The sequence below is a fragment of the Ctenocephalides felis genome, unplaced genomic scaffold (assembly GCF_003426905.1).
Source record: "Ctenocephalides felis isolate EL2017-DRISC unplaced genomic scaffold, ASM342690v1 CF-g0.4_SCAFFOLD_02136, whole genome shotgun sequence".
Taxonomy (NCBI): Eukaryota; Metazoa; Arthropoda; class Insecta; order Siphonaptera; family Pulicidae; genus Ctenocephalides; species Ctenocephalides felis.
In genome coordinates this window covers 21,089-40,881 of record NW_020538290.1, presented here as the reverse complement: position 1 = coordinate 40,881, position 19,793 = coordinate 21,089, and the positions used below count along the sequence as shown (strand labels likewise).

Sequence of the window (19,793 nt, the reverse complement as noted above, 5' to 3'; positions counted from 1 at the left end):
AGACATTTAGCCAAAATTAAAATTAAAATCTGAATTATTTTCGATATACAAAGAAAAATTTTTTGAAAAAAAAAAATTGAAATATTTTTCTTTCCCAAAAGTAATTGTTTTGTAAACACAATTACACAAACAGCAAGTAAACCATTTTTGTACATTTAGCTCTGTATCTTCGAAATGGCTGGATCGGTCTTTGGTGAAACCTAATCACTACTTCTCCCAATCATTACAAATTGAATGTCTTCTGGTTCATTCAAATGGGATACTCCGTTCTCTCAAAAACCCGATTTCTATTTTCTGCACTCTTTACTCCGTATCTCCGTAACGGCTGGATCTGCCTTTGCCAAATACTAATCAGCATATCTCCCTATTAATAGGAACTGAATGTTTAATAAATCATTCAAATTGGTTCATCCGTGCTCCCGAAAACGTGATCCATTTTTTCTGAGGTATGGCAAAATTTTTAAAAACCCCTGAAACATGAAGAAATGCAAAAATTTTCATTTTTGATTTTCGGCCCGTTACTATAACTTACCCTACGGGAAGTTAACAATAATGCCACAAGTGACAATAAACACGCACACATACAATGTAAGGTTGGATTACGATTTGGAGAAATGGTCTTCATCTTTGACACAATTTTCTTCAAAATTGGGACTTTAACACGTCAGAGCAATTTTAATACAATCTTCGGCATTTAATCTATTTCTCCATAGCTTCTTCAATCCAGATAGCTTCATTGCTACTGACGTATCGACCCATTTGATATCGAGTTATTTCATCATTCTCATTAATACTTTTGCAAATATTGCTTTGTCGCTCTCTGTATGAACATATTTGCATATGTATTTTATCGACTTCACCGAGCTGCACAGTTTGACATTTATATGTGCTTTATAGGTTCTGCATAGCAAAGGCGAATAAGGAACTACCCATCGATTATCAACATCTATTACCCCGCCATTCGACAGTCGCAATTCAAAACATTGTCCACCATTGTCAACGTCACGTCGCCGATAAGCGGGGTAACCATCAATGTCGGTGATAGTATCGTTTTGAAATGATTTTGGAAAATGTTTTGTGCATTTTCCATTGTCCATGCATGGTGACATAATGGTGAGAGTACCGCATGGACCATGTATCATGTTAGTAGTTATAATATCGAACAATTTCTCATCAACATTTTTATCAGGAATTTCTGCTGAGATAATATTGTCCATCTCTACAGAATGTACCTTATAGATTAACCACAACAAAATATGTGCACGGGGTAAACCTCTTTCCTGCATTCTACTATCAAATTTATCTGTTTGAAAACTCGTGCAGTTATATCATGCCTATCCATTGTTGTTTGTCCCGGCATCAGCAATTTTTTTTTATTTTATCCCATTTGGGATTGCACGTAAAGTTTGAACAGATTAGGTCATATGCACGAACATAAGCCATAGTATCTTGAATGTACTCCTGCGTATGTCGCGGACTTCCAATATAAGAAGATGGAAGAATATATGCAGTACCAATATGACTAATATTAGTAACTGCATCTACATTACCAAGTACTGCATCACGTAAATGTATATATTCCTCAGCACGGAGTTTGGCTTGATTAAACTTTATGAATATCAATCTCTCACTCTCAATTTTCACATATGCTGTGTGCATTTAAGAATGTTATTTTCTTCATTAGCTCCAATTATTAATCGGTAGCAGTAAAAGCCCATAGCACTTACTTTTTTGGCACTGGGATAAAATATATTAAAATTATTTTAATTATTATTTGATTTTTTTTATAAAAATAAGATTTTTACCTGTATTTGGATCCCTCTGTTTAATATTTAAATAGTACCCATCTTCATCTTTCCAAAATATCAATGGATACTGCAAAGCATCATAACAACGATGACCGTCTTGTATTATCTACATGGTATTATCCCTCCGTTGTATTTCTAAACTATTCTCAATAAGAAATTCATTAATAATACTATATATGTTAAGGTAATAATACTATATAGGTTAAGGGATTCTTCTTCATATCCACATGTAAATGTCGGGGAATTGATCATCTTAATTTTGTTTAGGTGCTTTCCAAACCTCCCGTGACCTAGTCGGATCCCACATATATTTGTAATGTATTTTCTATTTTGTTTTATTTTTTTAAACCAAGGTTGCGTAGATACTTTCGGGTTTATTGATCCATAATTGTCCTTTTTTCTCTAGAGACTTTACTACTAGAGACGCATGTTATATTATTTGCGTCTTATAGCATTTTAATTTTTGGCACTTCTCAGCTGCTTTTCTACAATAATAATGTAGACATTACATTTTCTTTATTTATAATCATGAATTTATTATATTTTAATATTGCCTTAGCCTATATAAGTAGATTCATGAAAATCCGAATTATAGTTTAGGAGGATTAACCATTCATATAAACTTACAGAAGAATTTTATATATAAGATATATATATATATATATATAAATATATATATATATATATATATATATATATACAGTACAGGCCAAAAGTTTCCGGACACATGAAAAATCTCATTTTCTGAGTTTTTAGCTATATTTTTCATATAAAAATAATTTTATTCAAGTTAGTTTTGTACATTCTATGTAGTATTAATATTTAGTGACTGATTTGTAACCAATTTGTGAGAAATGCCGGACTAATTAGCAATGAAAATGTTAAAATGTCACAGCCGATTTTCCTGAATATGACCACCCTTTGTTTTGATCACTGCAGCGCATATTTTTGGTAATCTTTTGACGAGTTTTTGCAATGTTTGCGCAGGTATGTTCTTCCAGGACTCGTTAAGGCAATTCCACAGGACAGGGAGGCTGGTTGGATGCAAATCCTTCACGCGGCGTTTAAGCTCGTCCCACAACAGCTCTATTGGATTAAGATCCGGCGATTGTGCAGGCCACTCAAAAAACCACTTCTGCGAGCAGTAAATAACCAAAAGAGATTGCAATTTGCCAAAACCCACTTAAATTGGACCATCGATCAATGGAAATCAGTTTTATGGACGGATGAGTCAAAATTCGAACTTTTCGGAAATCATCGACGTAGGAAGGGTAATGAAAGACTCAATTCTAAGTGTATTTAGATAAAGGTGAAGCACGGTGGTGGTTTAGTAATGTCTTGGGGTTGTTTTAGATTCAATGGAGTCGAATCGCTTGTCAAAATAGATGGAACTTTGAAGAAAGAACAGTATCATACCATACTTCAGCGCCACGCCATTCCATCTGGTCTTAATTTAATTGGTCCAAAATTTATTTTTCAACAAGATAATGACCCTAAACACGCTTCCTGACTCTTTGTCAATTATTTGAAGCAAAAACAAGACGAAAAAATACTTCAAATAATGGAGTTAATCCAATAGAGCTGTTGTGGGACGAGCTTAAACGCCGCGTGAAGGATTTGCATCCAACCAGCCTCCCTGTCCTGTGGAATTGCCTTAACGAGTCCTGGAAGAACATACCTGCGCAAACATTGCAAAAACTCGTCAAAAGATTACCAAAAATATGCGCTGCAGTGATCAAAACAAAGGGTGGTCATATTCAGGAAAATCGACTGTGACATTTTAACATTTTTATTGCTAATTAGTCCGACATTTCTCACAAATTGGTTACAAATCAGTCACCAAATATTAATAAATTTATTTATTCATATATTTATAATACTAACGTGGCATATTTAGAGTCGGCAGGGCGTTAACTTTTAGATTTGTCTTTGAATTTGTTGACAAATATTCCACTTTGCAAATATTTGTGAAATGCGCGTCACAAATATGTCGATTTTTGCCACAAACCAAAGGGGTTACCTCATCCATTAAAGGATTGTTTGTCCTCTGCACCCAAACTGAAAACATCTAGAACATTTTCATAGTATTTTCATCATATTCATATTCATTATACAAACATAATACATCATTATATACATACTTGATCATTAGATGCTGGAAAGACATGCATCTTTTTATTATTTCTGGTGTTAACATAATTTGGTACGTTACACTTTACCATTTTAGCTTAATAATAAGTAAAAAAAATAATTACCAAAACAAGGTAGCCACAACGCTTAAAAGATAAACAAATATAATCGAACTACAAGAAGCTATCACAACTTAGACATAAAATGGCGATCAAATGTATGATTTTCTGATGGGTTTTTCCCACAAGGAACGCCGATTAGTAGTGCAGCCATGCTCATTTATATATGAGTGCAGCCATCTATTTTTCTTTCCGATGTATCAAATTGTAAATAGTGGCGCCGTTCTTCAATCAATTCGAATACTAAGCCATTTCAAAACACGGTTCTCTACATTTGTTCGGAGATTACCAGCCATGCTAGTAATATAAAGTTATATGTAAGTACTCTAATACTAGTGCGAAGGTTGAAATTGTTTTGCGTTGAGTTAAGTGTCGCAAGTTTCACAATATTAGGTTCAGCTTCACTCAAAGAGCATCTCATATCATGCTCAATGTTCATACGATTCCTTACTTTTGTTTTTAATATAAGAAAAGCTGAGAAACCAGTTTCACATCTGTAAGTTGTAGCAAATGCAATCAAGATCTTTAAAGCTCTGTCAGCTATGATGGTATATTCTGCAGCTGCTTTTCGCCAAAATGTGCAGAGTTTATCATTTTGAAAATCAACTTTCAATAAGTTATTTTCACGCAGCCCGAGACACATGCTGGCACATCTTCCTCCTTGAATATATCTACGCAAGTAGAAAATGGTCTTAAAATCCAGGAGTAGCACTCACGAATGTCCATGTCGGGAAAATATTGCTGCAGTGAGTTTATAACAGCAGTTAAGTGTTAAACCACACAATTTTCAAATGTGATTTTGTCTCGTTTATTATTTAGTAATTGTTCACTTAGTTGTGTAAACATTGACACATCACCAGCTTGAACTCTGCGTTGGTAAAATTCCAATTTGCGTAAAAAGCTTGCGATTTTATCCTGCAGCATAAAATTATTTGTTTCATTTCCTTGCAGTGAAATATTCAGATTATTAATTTCAGTAAAAAAATCAGCAAGGTACGCTATTTTTAGAACAAATATATGGTGTTTAATTTTTGCATAATATTCTTTGCCTGTTTGTGTTCTCTGGTTTTCAAAAAACAATCCAATTTCTTCTCGTAATTCATAGACTCTACTTAGAACTTTGTCTCTTGATAACCAACGTATCTCTGTATGGTACAAAAGTGCATTAAATGTAACACCAACTTCATCGCACAAAACTTTAAATAATCTTCAGTTAGTAGCGCTGTCTCGAATATGATTAACAATTTTTACTATATCACTCAACGTGTTTAGCAAATCTGGTGGGAGTGTTTTTACAGACAAAGCGTAACGTTGTATCAATGATAGTGGAAAACTTGAGGAGCAACTTGTTTCACAAGTGACTGAAAACCAGAACGGATGCCCATCATGGAACCGTCTGTATAAATACCAACCAGCTTTAACCAGTCCAGGACATTTTCCTCAATAAACTCTTTTAGCGTTTGAAATACGTCTTCGCCACGAGTAGTAGTGGGCAAAGACTTGCAGAACAAATATTCCTCCTTTACATCATCATTTTTATGTATCATGCGAACATTAATAATTGTGAACACGAAGCAACATCTGTGGACTCGTCCAACTTCAGTGCAAACATAGGACTTTCCTTTATTTCAGCAATAACGGTTGCTAAAATATCGGCACTTATTTCACATATGCGTCTTTGAATGGTATCGTTTGAGAGTGATATTTGTTTAATCTTAGCTGCATGTTGCTCACCTATAACAAGTGTTGCCGCATCTAATAGCAAGGTTTGATGAGGTCCTCTCCTTTAGTGTGTGGTTTTTTATTACGTGCGGTGCGATAAGCAATTTTGTATGAAACTTGAAGGCATGATTAGGGCTTACAATACCGGGTTTCCGTAATCCCGAATACCGGGATCCCGGACGATTTTTGTCCGGTATTCAATACCGGTATTGATGCAAATAATACCGGTATTACGGTATTACCAGTATTCTATCAAAAATTCAACTTACGCAAAACACATATCAAGTTTTAGTTTCCAAACTATGTATTGTGTATTGCCGACTCAGCTTGACTCAGCTGAGGCAAGATAAAGCGATTGTTTATATATTATGTGTGGCAGCCAGCTAATAAAAGGGTTCATTTACAAAAGTTATTATGCGTTCAGTGCCTCGTTCCTATATCGAATTCGCTATCAATTATTTTCAAACATAATATGTAATCGATGAGATATAATTCTTTATTTATTATATATAAACCATTTTACATAAGTAAGAACGGCAGTTGTTTAAATTGCGTGTCGCTGACAACATATTGAGAATTTGCGAAGTGTATTGTTATGGCCCAACGCTTAATTAGTTAATATTAATAACTAATATAGTAGAAACACACCACATAATGAATCATATTCTCAATTGTATTGCATTCAATATAAAAATAGTCAACATTGTAATAAGCTTTTATCGATGAATTGCACACATCGCAGTAATTCCCGAGAAATCCGAACGGGTAATAACTTGACTTGCACTCACACATATAAAGAAATTCTATTGATCATATTCAAAATCAAGTGAATTCCCTTAAACTAAATAAAATGTTATATAAAGGCAAAATGTAACTTTAAGTAGGCAGTTGTGTAAATTTCGTGTAGATAACATTAACATCTCAAAGTTGCGGGAAAATAAATGTTTATATGAAGAACAGTGTGTTTAATATTGTGTGAATATTGTGTTTAATTTGAACTTATGATATTTATAAGTGAGTATCTAAATCAAAGTTAATTAAGTTAGTGTGTAATTAAAAAATATTAAAATAAATACTTCACCCGTGTGTGTGAACAAAAAATAAAAGATGAAATTACTTTTTTTTTGAAAAAACAGGAATAAAAAGAACGAACCTACAAAATATGTATAATTAACTTCCCGTAGGGTAAGTTATAGTAATCGCAAAAAAATCGAAAATGAAAATTTTTATATATCTTTACGTTTCAGAGGTTTCTGAACATTTTGGCATACCTTAGAAAAAATGGATGTATGTATGTGTGTGTGTGTGTGTATGTGTGTGTGTGTATGTATGTATCTGTGTATGTATGTGCGGATACAAATTTTCGTCGACGATTTCGGGAACACGGATCAACCGATTTGAATAATTCAAAAAACATTCGATCCGTATTGATAAGGAGACGTGCTGATTAGTTTTTGGCAAAGGCAGGTCAAGCCGTTCCGAAGATACGGGGCAAAAAGTTCCGAAAACGGTAACTCAGTTTTTAAGAGAACGGAGCGTCCGATTTGAATAATTCAAAAAACATTTTATTTGTATTGACAAGATGAAGAATCGATACAACTTTCATGAAGGTAGGTCCAGCGGTTTCGGAGATATAAAGAAAAAAGTAAAAAAATGAGCCATTTGGCGGTCAAAAATGATCATTAGACATATGCACATCAAATTATCAGATATTTTATAGAGATTTTAACAATAAGTATACATTTTGTTAACATTCCTATGGGTTCCGTACCAATGCTTATGCGTTAGACAGCGACGCGGCGCTTACGCGCTTTATATTTTGTCCCTATGTAGTTAAAGCAGTACGATTGCTTTGAAAAAAGAGTTCAGATCTTCCACAATATGTCAAAATAAAGAAAAAAAAAATTTTTTTTTAAAAATTTTTTTTTTCAAAAAAAACTAATTTTTTGTCCAATTTATAGTTTCTCAAAAATCTAAATTTTCCAAAGTAATTTTTTTTCAAAAATGTTAATCGTTTTTAAAAAAAATAATAATTTTTGGTACGGGAAGTTCCAGCAATTTGCCTTAAGGCACGATGCCCTAATTGCCTTAAGACAGAATTCCACTTACAGCTAGTTTCTTAATTACAATTGTACCAACAAGTGTAGAATCGGAAAGAGCTTTTTCGGCGGCTGGTTATATCTTATATATAAAAATGGATCGCAAAATGTGTTGGTAAGCGCATAACTCAACAACGCCTGGACCAATTTGGCCAATTCTTTTTTTAAAATGTTCGTTGAAGTCCAAGGATGGTTGTTACGGCGAGAAAAAAACGAATAATTTCCGGGAAAACCTTAAAAACAGCCCCTTTCTTCTTTAATCGAGTAGGCAACGCAATTTGTAAAAAAAAACAATGATCTATGTCATGACATTTTGTGTAGTTTTTGATAATCTAATTTTGAATATATTTATATAAACATAGAAATATCTTTCTATTAATCAAGCTATATTGGCAGCCAAAAACATTGATGTAAATGAATTAAATTTCAAAATTCAAGAACAAATTACAGGCGAAACAGTTGATTCGGCAAGTAACAAAGACGATCCACCGGAGTTTTTAAACTCGCCGGATTGGCTAGGATTGTCACCTCACAATCTTCAATTAAAGGTTGGATCGGCAATTATAATGTTGCGAAATATCGACCAACTATATTCAAAGGATAGTATAAAGCAGAAGATGTTCTCGCACCATGCATCCCAATGCGTTTCCAGTGCGTTTATGGTATCATTAAGTGTTTGTGGTATTAATTTAGAAAACCCATGATTCTCACATGAAAAATTGTATATTGTTTGTTCCCGTATTGGAAAACCATCAGATTTGTTTGTCTATCGCGCCAGGTAATCAAACAAAAAACATCGTTTATCACATCGTTTTGAATTATGATTTACTTTATTAAAATTACTTACTTTTATATGCTTATAGTGTTTTATTTAATTATTTTTAATTCACACCGAATTATTACCAGGGTTACGGTTCTGTTCAGGATAATTTTTTGCAAAGAATAGAAAAAAGATAGGCACAAAACACCGCCACATTACAATTTTTTTTTTGACAGGACGAAGTCTGTCGGGCCGGCTAGTTTGTAATAAAATTCGGTTCTCGCTTGATGATCAAACAATTGATTGTTTATGTTTCTTAAGAGCATATTTTATTAAGCAAAATGTTAGCCATGAATTATAATTTATTTTCTTAAATATATTATTAAATAATGAATTCTTATTATAAATGTAGAATGTAAAATGTAACATAGAAAAATATATATTTTTTACTGACACGTTATTTGTTTCTATCTACTTCTACTCCTTATGTAATAAATAAATAATATGTACTCATTTCAGGCCAATATTTGTTAGATTTCATATATTATTTGTTAATATGTCAATGTAACAACTGAAGTAAGTAAAAATATAACTATTTAATTTTTCATCGACAATACCGGTATTAAAACCGGGATCCCGGAATTTCATTTTTCAAATACCGGTAGTATTCAGATTTTTGTACGGTATTGGAAGCCCTAGGCATGATTCATTTGCTTTCTGTATGTTGCCTGTAGAATCCATGCGCGAAAACTTCAGAATCTTCTCCTTTTTCTTAAAAAAATCTATATTTTTATCTGCAAACTGCTTGTGAACTGTAGCAAAATGTTCTTTTAATTTGTTCGGTTTTATGCTTTCTGAATTATGCACTTTATTACATAAAACACACTGAGGCTTTTCTATATTTTTGTCTGAGATGCTAGTGAAACCCCATTGTAGAAATGCTTCTTTATAAGTGCGCTTTTTGCCAGATGGAGTAGAAGCCATGTCAAAAACACTTGTAGGTACCTAAAACAAAAGTTAACTAATAACATACCTACGAAAACGAGTCACTCGTGACAATATAAACGTGACGATATTAACAAATACTACTTACCTTTGAATTTAAACAATACGATTTCTGCAATGCGCGGCGGAATGTAATATTGTTACAATACAAGTGATAAGTGAATAGGTATTCGATCATGGGTCTAAGTTAAGTTATATACCCTAACCTTAATCACTTGGATGTTTTCTATTGGCCATTGTACCATTGGTTACCATTCCCATGGTGGTCATTTGCAGGGCCGCTACAGTCTTATCAATCATACTGAAATATTAGGGTCCTACGGCAAGTCGTTTAATTTAAAAAAATCGTCGAAAAGTTTGCAAAAATTAGTGTAATTTTTTTGGCGTTTGTCAAAATTATAACTTTCCTCGAAGCTTGCTCAAAAACGCCTGAACCAATGTCAAAAATTTAAAAGCCAATCAAAGTATTTTAATGTGGATTATCTTTTCTTAGTTTTGTGCAGCAATCGGCCGAGCTATTTCTTTGTAATTTGGATAAAATTGTTAAACTTTTCGTCCATATTTAAGCTCATACCACCGAATCGATTTTAAAAAATCAAAAACTTTTTAAAAGATATTATTTGGGAATGATACGGATTAGTTTTAGTTGGTGCTACATTTAGTTTTAGGTGAAAATCTATCGAACCGTTTTCTTGTAATTAATTGTTGCAGAAAAATTGAAACCGAATTTTATGGAACTTTTTTTGGCGATATATATCATGGTCTTATAGAACTTACTGAAATAATACTGCCTTACGACAAGTAGTTTAATTTTAAAAATTCATCAAAGGTTTTTTTGACGTTTGTTAAAATTAAAATTAGACGATTTACTTTTTTATTTATTAAATGACATTTATACAATTATAAATCTATATATTATATACAATAAATACAAATTTTTTTAACTAAAATATGATATGTCATCCAGATCGACGTTTGGTTGGTCAGCATCACTGGTATTAGTATCAATAGAGTGGCTTTCACTATTGCTTGTGGAAGTAGCATATAAAGATTTCTTCATTTTACAAAATTCATCTTTAGATGGTTCGTAACCAACGCAGTTATGGTTGATTCGCTGACTACTTAACAATAGCCCGTTAAGTGTATTAGTTACCAATTTGTTGCGTGTTTGGCATTTTATTAATCCAATCTTGCTAAATATTCGCTTACATTCGGCATTAGCATGAGGTAATGACATAACATTTAAGAAAAATTTAGCTAAGTTTTCAAAACTCCAAACCTCTTCCTTATCTTTGTAAATTAAAATTTTGTGCCAAAAATGATCTTCTGGATCATCAAGACTAATGTCATCCGGCAATTCAAAATTCTGGAATTTTCGCCATTCATTATCAATAATTTGACTTTGGCTTGGGTTTAATAATCGGGGCAGTTTACTCAACAATGGAAGCAAACTTGGCGTAGTGATTACTGTTTTACCATTCATTGCCTCCGCAGGATCCATTACTGATAAATATTTCAATATAGTATCATTGAAATCGAATCGTTTTTTTATTTCTTCACATCTTCGAATTATAAACTTCCTGAATTTTGCAAGAAAATGTAATTTTTCTTGTAAACGAGGATGTTTTGAAAAGTCTGCTTGATTAAAATATTTAAAAACTTCTACTCCAACATAAATATTTTGAATATTCTTAAATTTAGTCTGATCCGATGGTTCAATATTATATATGGGTGTTTTATTTACGTAGTCATCATCCATATATGTTTTTAATAAATCCTATAAAATAAAATAAAATATGTCATACTAATTTTCTTATGAACTGACATAATAATAGGGTTTTCGGACTGGAATAACTTGTTTAAATTCGTGAAGTTAGGTAAAATCCACAATAAAAAATGATAGTAGAGCTTTATTATGGGATTTCGCAAGTATTGAAGTATTCTTGCAACTTCATATTCATTTTCATCTGTTCCACCACTATCATCTTTTTTCCTTTTACTCATCTTCCTGTATTCCTCTTCATAATTTAATTGATTGAAATATAAAATTAATGCCTTCCACTCGTTCTACCACTGCTCGAAGTGATAACTAGCGGGTCTGAGCAGGTTGTAAAATTTTATGCTGTTTCAAATCCAAAATCGATTGAATTCTTTTGTATGCATATTGGCGTTTTGAGCTCACTGAAAAATGATTATGAACCAGCTGTGGTAATTTCTCACATTCTGGGGGTAATTCAGAACAAGCATTACTTGCGCAGAGATGTAATGAGTGACACAGGCATTTCATTATGTAAATTCTAGGACATCTCTGCTCAAATCGTTCTTACTGAGTTTTTATCCCCCATCATAGTATCACACCCATCTGATCCAAGCCCAATGATATTTGTTAAAGACAAAAGATTTTTCAACGCAGTTAAAAATATGTTTTGCTGATGCTTCAGATGATTTATCTTCTTCATTAAAAATCTGATACAACACCCAAAAGCGACTGGTGATTTTGCCTGGCTCAGCATCATAAAATCTAACAACAATGCATAAATTTTGTGTCCTAGAAATGTCAGTTGACTCGTCATTTAGAACACTAAATAATACATTTTTTAACTTTATAGATAAATCTTCTTTTTCAGTTGCTCCAATTACGTTTGACACTACAGCAGCAGACTTTCATGATTTTAACCTCAAATCCTGGGCGATTTTTGAATCTGGAAAGCAATCTTTTAAAAGAGGTGTCAGGTGGTCCATTAACCGAAAAGGAAGATTGTGCTCAGCAAGAAATTCACAAAGTTTTATTTCTGCACGTGTTGCCTTGTTATCAAATGATGTTTCCACTTTTTTTTGAGTAAATGATTGAATTGATTTTTGATTCGAAGCCGAAGTGATTGATGACAAATGACTTTTAGATTTGTCATGATTTTTAATTACCGTGAGCTCAGCAGTAAACGATGTATTACATAATCTGCATCTAGCTTTAAACTTGTTTGATACATCTGGCATTAACCACGTGTTGAACTTTGTATCATTCATCCATTCTCTCAAAAATTTTTGCTTTCTACGTGCATAAAGTTTCGGCTTTTTAGCCTGTAGTCTTCTTGTATCTTCATCAGAACTTATGTTCCTCATCTTGTTCGAAATCGAATAAATAAAATACTTTTAAAAATACAAGCAGAAACTACTAGCTATACCAATTGATTTGTGAATAATTACCTGATTTAGCACAAAAAATATTTTTCAGCGGATTATAATTTCAGTTGTAAATTACTGCAGCGCACAACAAATATAAATATCACAGAGCTCCAAACGATAAATGGCTTTCGAATCCAAACAACAAAAGTGTACATACAACAAAGATCACGTTACTGAGAGTGTAGGTACCATAGATAATGTAAAAAAGGTACATAGATATGCTTATTTATCTATGGTTGCAATTTCCACAACTAAATTTCGATACGGTGTTACGAACATATGCTTTATAAATATAATTAACATCCATTGCCTACAAGAGAGGGCAGCATAATACATAAAAAATATGATCGGTAAATTATCTTCATTTTACTGAATTATCGTGGAATGATGAGTTATCGTGAGGGTCGTATGTTCTAAATTATATGTTTTGTACGATACGTATGTGATAAATGCTAATTCTGCCGGCTGTTGACCACTAGTTTGCGCACGACTCCACTGTGGTGTCGCCGGACGGCATAGTGGTAGTAGTGTTGTTGCGTAGATGGGACCTATGCTCGAGTCGAAGGTACATTTGGGAAATTATACACGACAATACGAACAATCTATTACTTCGAAGGACTAGATATAATTTATTATTAAAATGGCTATATCAGCCTGATATAAAATAACTTAATTGAAAAATAAGTAAATATTTAGTATTTATTTGTAAGATGTTAATGGTTCAAGATATACGTGCAGAAGGATTGAGTTTTTTGCAACTAGCTAGTGCCTAGGGTATAATTATTTTATTACTCTAGGTCAGTGGTCGGGGAACTTTTGGAACCATTACCCCAAAATGTTTTTGTGCAACCTCTCATTACCGCACAAAAAATAACTAAAAGAGCCTATAATTGGAATCTGTTTGCAGCATATTTCTGTATAACCATCTTAACCCGCAGTTTAACGGTTTGCTACATTGTTTGTTACTTCTAAACTTTGAAAAAGGCTGAGACAAAAGGTTTGAAGGAAACAATATAAGGAAACAAGTGAAAACTATATGTTTTATGAATAAATATATTTTTCATGATAATCCTCCTAATACATAAATAAACTAGTAGTGTATGGCATCATGCCTTAAGGTAAATTGCTGGAACTTTCCGCACCGTGACGAAATGTTCGAGGAATTTTAAATGTTTTCAATTAGATTATTATAAATACTGTAACATTGTATAATATTCATAAGATATATATAAGCTGAATTGCTTAGTTAAAATTATTTATTTGAAGTATATAAGTAAGTTTTAGAACTTTAGCCAGAATTAAAATTAAAATCTGAATTATTTTCGATATACAAAGAAACATTTTTCGAAAAAAAAATTGAAATATTTTTCTTTTCCAAAAGCAATTGTTTTGTCAACACAAACAGCAAGTTTTTTTAATCATTTAAATCGGATGCTTAGGTTTCTCAAAAACAGCCATTTTTTGCACATTTAGCTCTGTATCTTCGACATGGCTGGACGTGTCTTTGCCAAAACCTAAGCACTACTTCTTCCAATCATTACAAATTGAATGTTTTTTGGATCACTCAAATGGGATACTCCGTTCTCTCAAAAACTTGATTTCTATTTTCTGCACTCTTTACTCCGTATCTCCGTAACGGCTGGACCTGCCTTTGCCAAATACTAATCAGCATATCTCCGCATCAATAGAAACCGAATGTTGAATAAACCATTCAAATCGGTTAATCCGTGCGCCCAAAAACATGAGCGAAAAAATGCGGACACACAAAACACACACGCACATCCATTTTTTCTGAGGTATGTTGTATGAGGCTGGGTTATTTTCCCTTACAAAAACTGAAAAACCATTAATATGACCCAGCATAGCTGGAGCTTTATCCAAAGACACCAAATTGCAGTTTTCCCATTTTAATCTTTGCGCTTTGAGCTATTCGTTTACTTTATTATAAATATTTATTCCAAGACATCTGAACTCGAGAAGAAAACAAAACAGCAATTCATTTTCAAAATTATCTACACCTTTATAGCAAACATATACCAGTTGTGAATTACTACTGAAATCCGTTGTCTCAAGCTGAATAGCAACATATTTAGTTTGTTTTAGTGCAAAAACTTCACATTTTTGCTAATGCAGAGATTCTTTTCGGTAGTAGGTTTTACTGATGCTATGATTTAGAACAAGCAAGATATTTAACTTGTTTTAGAGCAAAAACAACTTATTCCTTCACATTTTCTGCTAATCCAGAAATTCTCTCCGATAGTAGGTTTTACTGAAGCTGCTTTAGTGCTTCGCAAATACATACATTTTACCCCCAAAAATTCCACTTTTACCCCATTTGGGGTAATTTACTCCGGTTCCCCGACTACAGGTCTTGAGTCTAGACCAGTGATTCCCAACCTTTTTTGTGCTACGCACCACCTTAACTATAATTGAGCTTGATGTTTGCTACAGAATGATTTTATATTGGGTTTTAGTTAGCTAAGCTTTAATCTCAAATCTCCACGTTCTGTTATATCAAGTCTATTTCTTTTTTTTATCAATAAATCATTCACAGCACTAAATCCACATTCTACTAAATATGAAGTTGGAAACGGCAGGAAAAGCTTTCTTGCGCACTTGGTTATTTTTGGATATTTGGCTTCAATTTCTTGACAAAGCCATACCATTGCCCCTTTCCTATTAAATAAAGTGTTTGCTGACTCATTATTTTGAAATTCAGCAAGTTCTTCCTGATACTGCATATCTGAAATATCAGTCAAATCCACTATTACTGGCTGCAACATCCATGCTGGGAAATCAATTTGTTTCAAATCAGAAAATCTCTCCTTCATGTCGACAGATACTTTATCCAGATGATTTGTCATTACAAGTAAAGCATTACTAGTTGCTTTACATTTTTGAAGCCAATGAAACTGCTCGAAATTTCTGTTGCCAACTTGTTTTATATACAATTCAATATTTGTAATGAAACCAAATATCTTCGCTTTCGCATCGACAAGTGTTTTATTTGGTCCTTGGAGTTGTTTATTTAATATATTCAATTTTTCAAATATATCTGTTAAATAACCTACAAACGCTTTACCATCGATAGTTAATAAAATCTTCATTTCAGGTTTGTCATTTAAAAATTCACTTAAAACATCAAAGAGTTGCATGAATCTGTTTAAGCAATTTCCTTTGGAAAGCCATCTTACTTCAGTATGAAGTAAAAGTCTAACATAGCTTTCATTTTGCTCTTCACAAAACAGCCTAAAAAGACGCTCAGATTTGGCACTGGCTTTAATAGCATTAATGCATTTTATAACTGCATGTAATACATTTTATAACTGCATGTAATACCTTATTTAGAACAGGAGAGATATTTTTTGCAACTAAGTGTTTCTTATGATTTACACAATGCACAATAACTATTTCAGGATTTATATCTTTAATCAATTTCAAGCAGCCATTTTTCTTGGCCATCATGTTAGGAGCACCATCTACAGCACAAGATGTTATATATTTCATAGATATGTTCTTCAATTCTAAATAGTTTTTTAACTTATTATATATGTCTTGGGATTTAGTAGTGCCTTCCAGTCTTTCCTCAGAAAATTGCCCTGCATCAATTAATTGTACATATGCCAGCAATACAGCCTCACTGTCTCTCAAGGTCGATCCATCCATTTGTATTGAAAAATATCTGGTTTTTAACTTATCAATTCATTGGTTATCAATATCGTCACTCATTTCGTCTATCCTTCTGCAAACAGTATTATTACTGAGTGGCATGGCTTTCACTTCTGTGTCATCTTTTTCTAAAACTGTTTTAAGAAATGCTGAAATTGATGGTTTTATCAAATTTTCTTCTATAGTGTGGTTTTTTCCACTTTTGCAAATTAATAATGAAATTTGATAACTCGCCTCAAGAAGACGACTGTTTGTTGAAGACCGTGCAGTAAATAGAGACGGCAATGTTGTTCTTTTCTCAAACTTTTTTTTTTAAGTTTTAAAATAATTCAAATCTGAATTTACATGCTCACGATGTTTTGCCTTCAAATGTGCCTCAAGACGACCTGGTTTCATTGATTCGTTGCTCAAGCACTGATGACATAAGACAAAAGGGTATCCGCTTTTAAATATTCATTCGAATATTGACGAGTTTTTCTCTTATTTGTTTCACTCATTTTATTGTGAGCTAAAAATATTGTAAAACTGTTTGAAAATATGTGTTAAAAATATTTAAATATGGCAGAAGAAACAGTGAACGTATGGAGGTGTGGTCCATATTAAATACCATAATTATCCAAATTGTAGTAATAATAAATTCCATAAAATATTATTTATATTTGGTTTATTTTATGTATGATTAATATCCACGACACTATGTGTTGTCATATTTATCGTTAATAAAATGTGATTGGTATTTTCTTATTTATAATCGAAAAGAAAGGTTTCAATAATTATACATTTTTGGAAAATTCGACTAGGGAGAAACAAAAGCCGTGTCCGATCTGACACTTGAATTTATTTTTGTTTTTTTCTGTGCTGTCAATATATGGGCCAATCTGTCCAGTAACATGTGATGCAGGGCCTTTTCACTTAGAACAAAATGCTCGTTCAGAAGGAATACTTAGGGGTCCATTTGTAGTCGCAGATTTGGCGCTAGTGAGCCGATGAAAAAGTATTTTCAAATGTTTTATTTTGGTTAGTAAGAAACGTCAGTGTTATTTTTGTGTAAGTTTACAAAATGGCGATGCTTGTTCGTTTGTGTTTCTATATTTATTCATCAGAAATTGCTCTCAAATGCATAATCCTTTGACAATATGAATAGAACAGCTTCAAACTCATATGGAGGACATAATTACTAAATGACTAGGTAGTGCATTGACATATTAGTCTAAACTTAATACACTTTAAGGAAAGAGGTCAGTTCTAGGAAATTGTGTAAGAAATCAAGAATACGCTTCTACAAGAAAGACATAATACACGATTAAAAAGCTGTTCCAGCTGTTTAAAATTGGATTACCACTTCATACGGATCTGAATATACTTGGGAGAAAATGAATTGCTTAAGAATGTCAAATTTTGCACGGGATGATTATTAGTTAATGAGAGTTAAGAATGACAGACGATGTAATGAACTAACACTAAAATGCATTATTCACTAAATTTCAATACATATTTATATTAATAAGTAGAAAAAAGTGTAGAAGTTATTCCAGTAGATTAGATGTGATATATATTATAGATAAACCGGTGTATTGCAGTGTATTCGTTGATTTATATTTTGATTTGATTGTATATTTATTATAATATAATATTATCTAGTATATTTTTGTTATTATTGTATTATTACAAAACATAATAGGATTGTAATACCAAATTTAGTTTCAAATACCCGTGCACTAAAAATCATTAATTTTCAATTCAAATTTTGCGCCATTAATTTGAATGCCAAAAGCAGCGCCATCACGTCGAGCGGAGGACCCTTTAAGTATTCCTTCTGAACGTAAAAATCGGGCGAGAGAAGCGTCTATATGAACACGGGGTATTCTAATATTGTCTAGGATGTGATGCGTGTTGACAAGCCGCGATGCGTGTTGGCAACCCGCTACATCACTCCGCCCTAATGAAAAAGATTGTTTCGCATCTCTGACTGCCATTCTTGAACTTCCTTGTAAATTTCTTTTGGTTGAGATTGTGTGATAAATTTTATTTGTTTGTGGCCGTGGCCGTTTTGAATGCCGTGTTGGCTTGTTGAGTTTGTTGATTGCTTACGTGGCCCTTCGCTGGTGAGTTAGCGGTTGAGAAGATGTGGCCCTTCGCTGGTTAGTTAGCGGCTGAGTATATTTGACACTTCGCTGGTGAGTTAGCGGTTGATTGTATGTGGCCCTTCGCTGGTGAGTTAGCGGTTGATTGTATGTGGCCCTTCGCTGGTGAGTTAGCGGTTGAGTGTATATGGCGGTTGCCAAATTGTTTGCTGATGCTCCCTGTCTGTTGCCATGGTGCTTATAATCGACTTATTTACCAGGATAATAAGTGATTTATTGAGCACGTGTTGTTGTTGATCTTGAAGTGCGTGGTCGAAGTCTCAGTTGTATGCTTAGAGTGCTCTTCGAATTACGGTAGTTGTGAGTCATTTATAATAATTATTTATATTTTTAAAAATTCTTTTCTTAATAATTCTTGAGACTTCAATTTATTTTTTTTAACTTCAGAATATGTCTTGATCTTCTTACCTTCTTTTATGTGTGTTACTTGTTCACTCTCGGGGTCACCAAAATATGGAGGTGTGGTAGTCCTCCATATTAATACCAATATTATTTATCCAAATTGTAGTAATAATAAATTCCATAAAATATTATTTATATTTGGTTTATTTTATGTATGATTAATATCCACGACACTATGTGTTGTCATATTTATCGTTAATAAAATGTGATTGGTATTTTCTTATTTATAATCGAAAAGAAAGGTTTCAAGAATTATACATTTTTGGAAAATTCGACTAGGGAGAAACAAAAGCCGTGTCCGATCTGACACTTGAATTTATTTTTGTTTTTTTCTGTGCTGTCAATATATGGGCCAATCTGTCCAGTAACATGTAATGCGTGTTGACAAGCCGCGATGCGTGTTGGCAACCCGCTACAAACGTATACGCAGAAAAATATTAATGGTCAACAGTCTTTTTTATACAACCTCTATAAAAGCTTATACCTGCGTGGGTTAAAAAAAACGACTGAAGCTTTACTCTGGAAAAGGTATAAAAAAATAAAATAGTAAATTAAGTTATAAAAGAAATTTTTTTAATTCAACAAGAGTTAAATCAAATGAATAGTTAATTCAACTTTGCTAGTGAATATTTCTAACAAAAACCATACAAAGGTTATTTAAAGTGTTCTCTATAAAAATTTAACCCATAAAATTTATTTTTTGTATTGATTGAATATTATAGCTATTATTTTGTAAAATTTCTTCAAAATAA

The 19,793-nt window shown here is 32.8% G+C and overlaps 2 protein-coding genes across 2 annotated transcripts; both read right to left on the bottom strand.

Annotated features, from left to right (window-relative positions):
- Positions 1–4,325: 4,325 nt before the first annotated feature.
- LOC113380434 (protein ZBED8-like) lies at positions 4,326–4,700 on the bottom strand. The gene has a single exon (XM_026619674.1). The coding sequence runs from the start codon at positions 4,698–4,700 to the stop codon at positions 4,326–4,328; it is 375 nt and encodes a 124-aa protein (XP_026475459.1).
- A 10,600-nt stretch (positions 4,701–15,300) lies between these two features.
- Positions 15,301–16,492, bottom strand: LOC113380431 (protein ZBED8-like). The gene is made up of 3 exons (XM_026619673.1): positions 16,166–16,492; positions 16,021–16,103; positions 15,301–15,958 (listed from the first exon to the last, which is right to left on the bottom strand). Exons 1-3 carry the CDS (start codon positions 16,490–16,492, stop codon positions 15,301–15,303), a joined length of 1,068 nt encoding a protein of 355 aa, XP_026475458.1.
- Between the last annotated feature and the right edge of the window lie 3,301 nt (positions 16,493–19,793).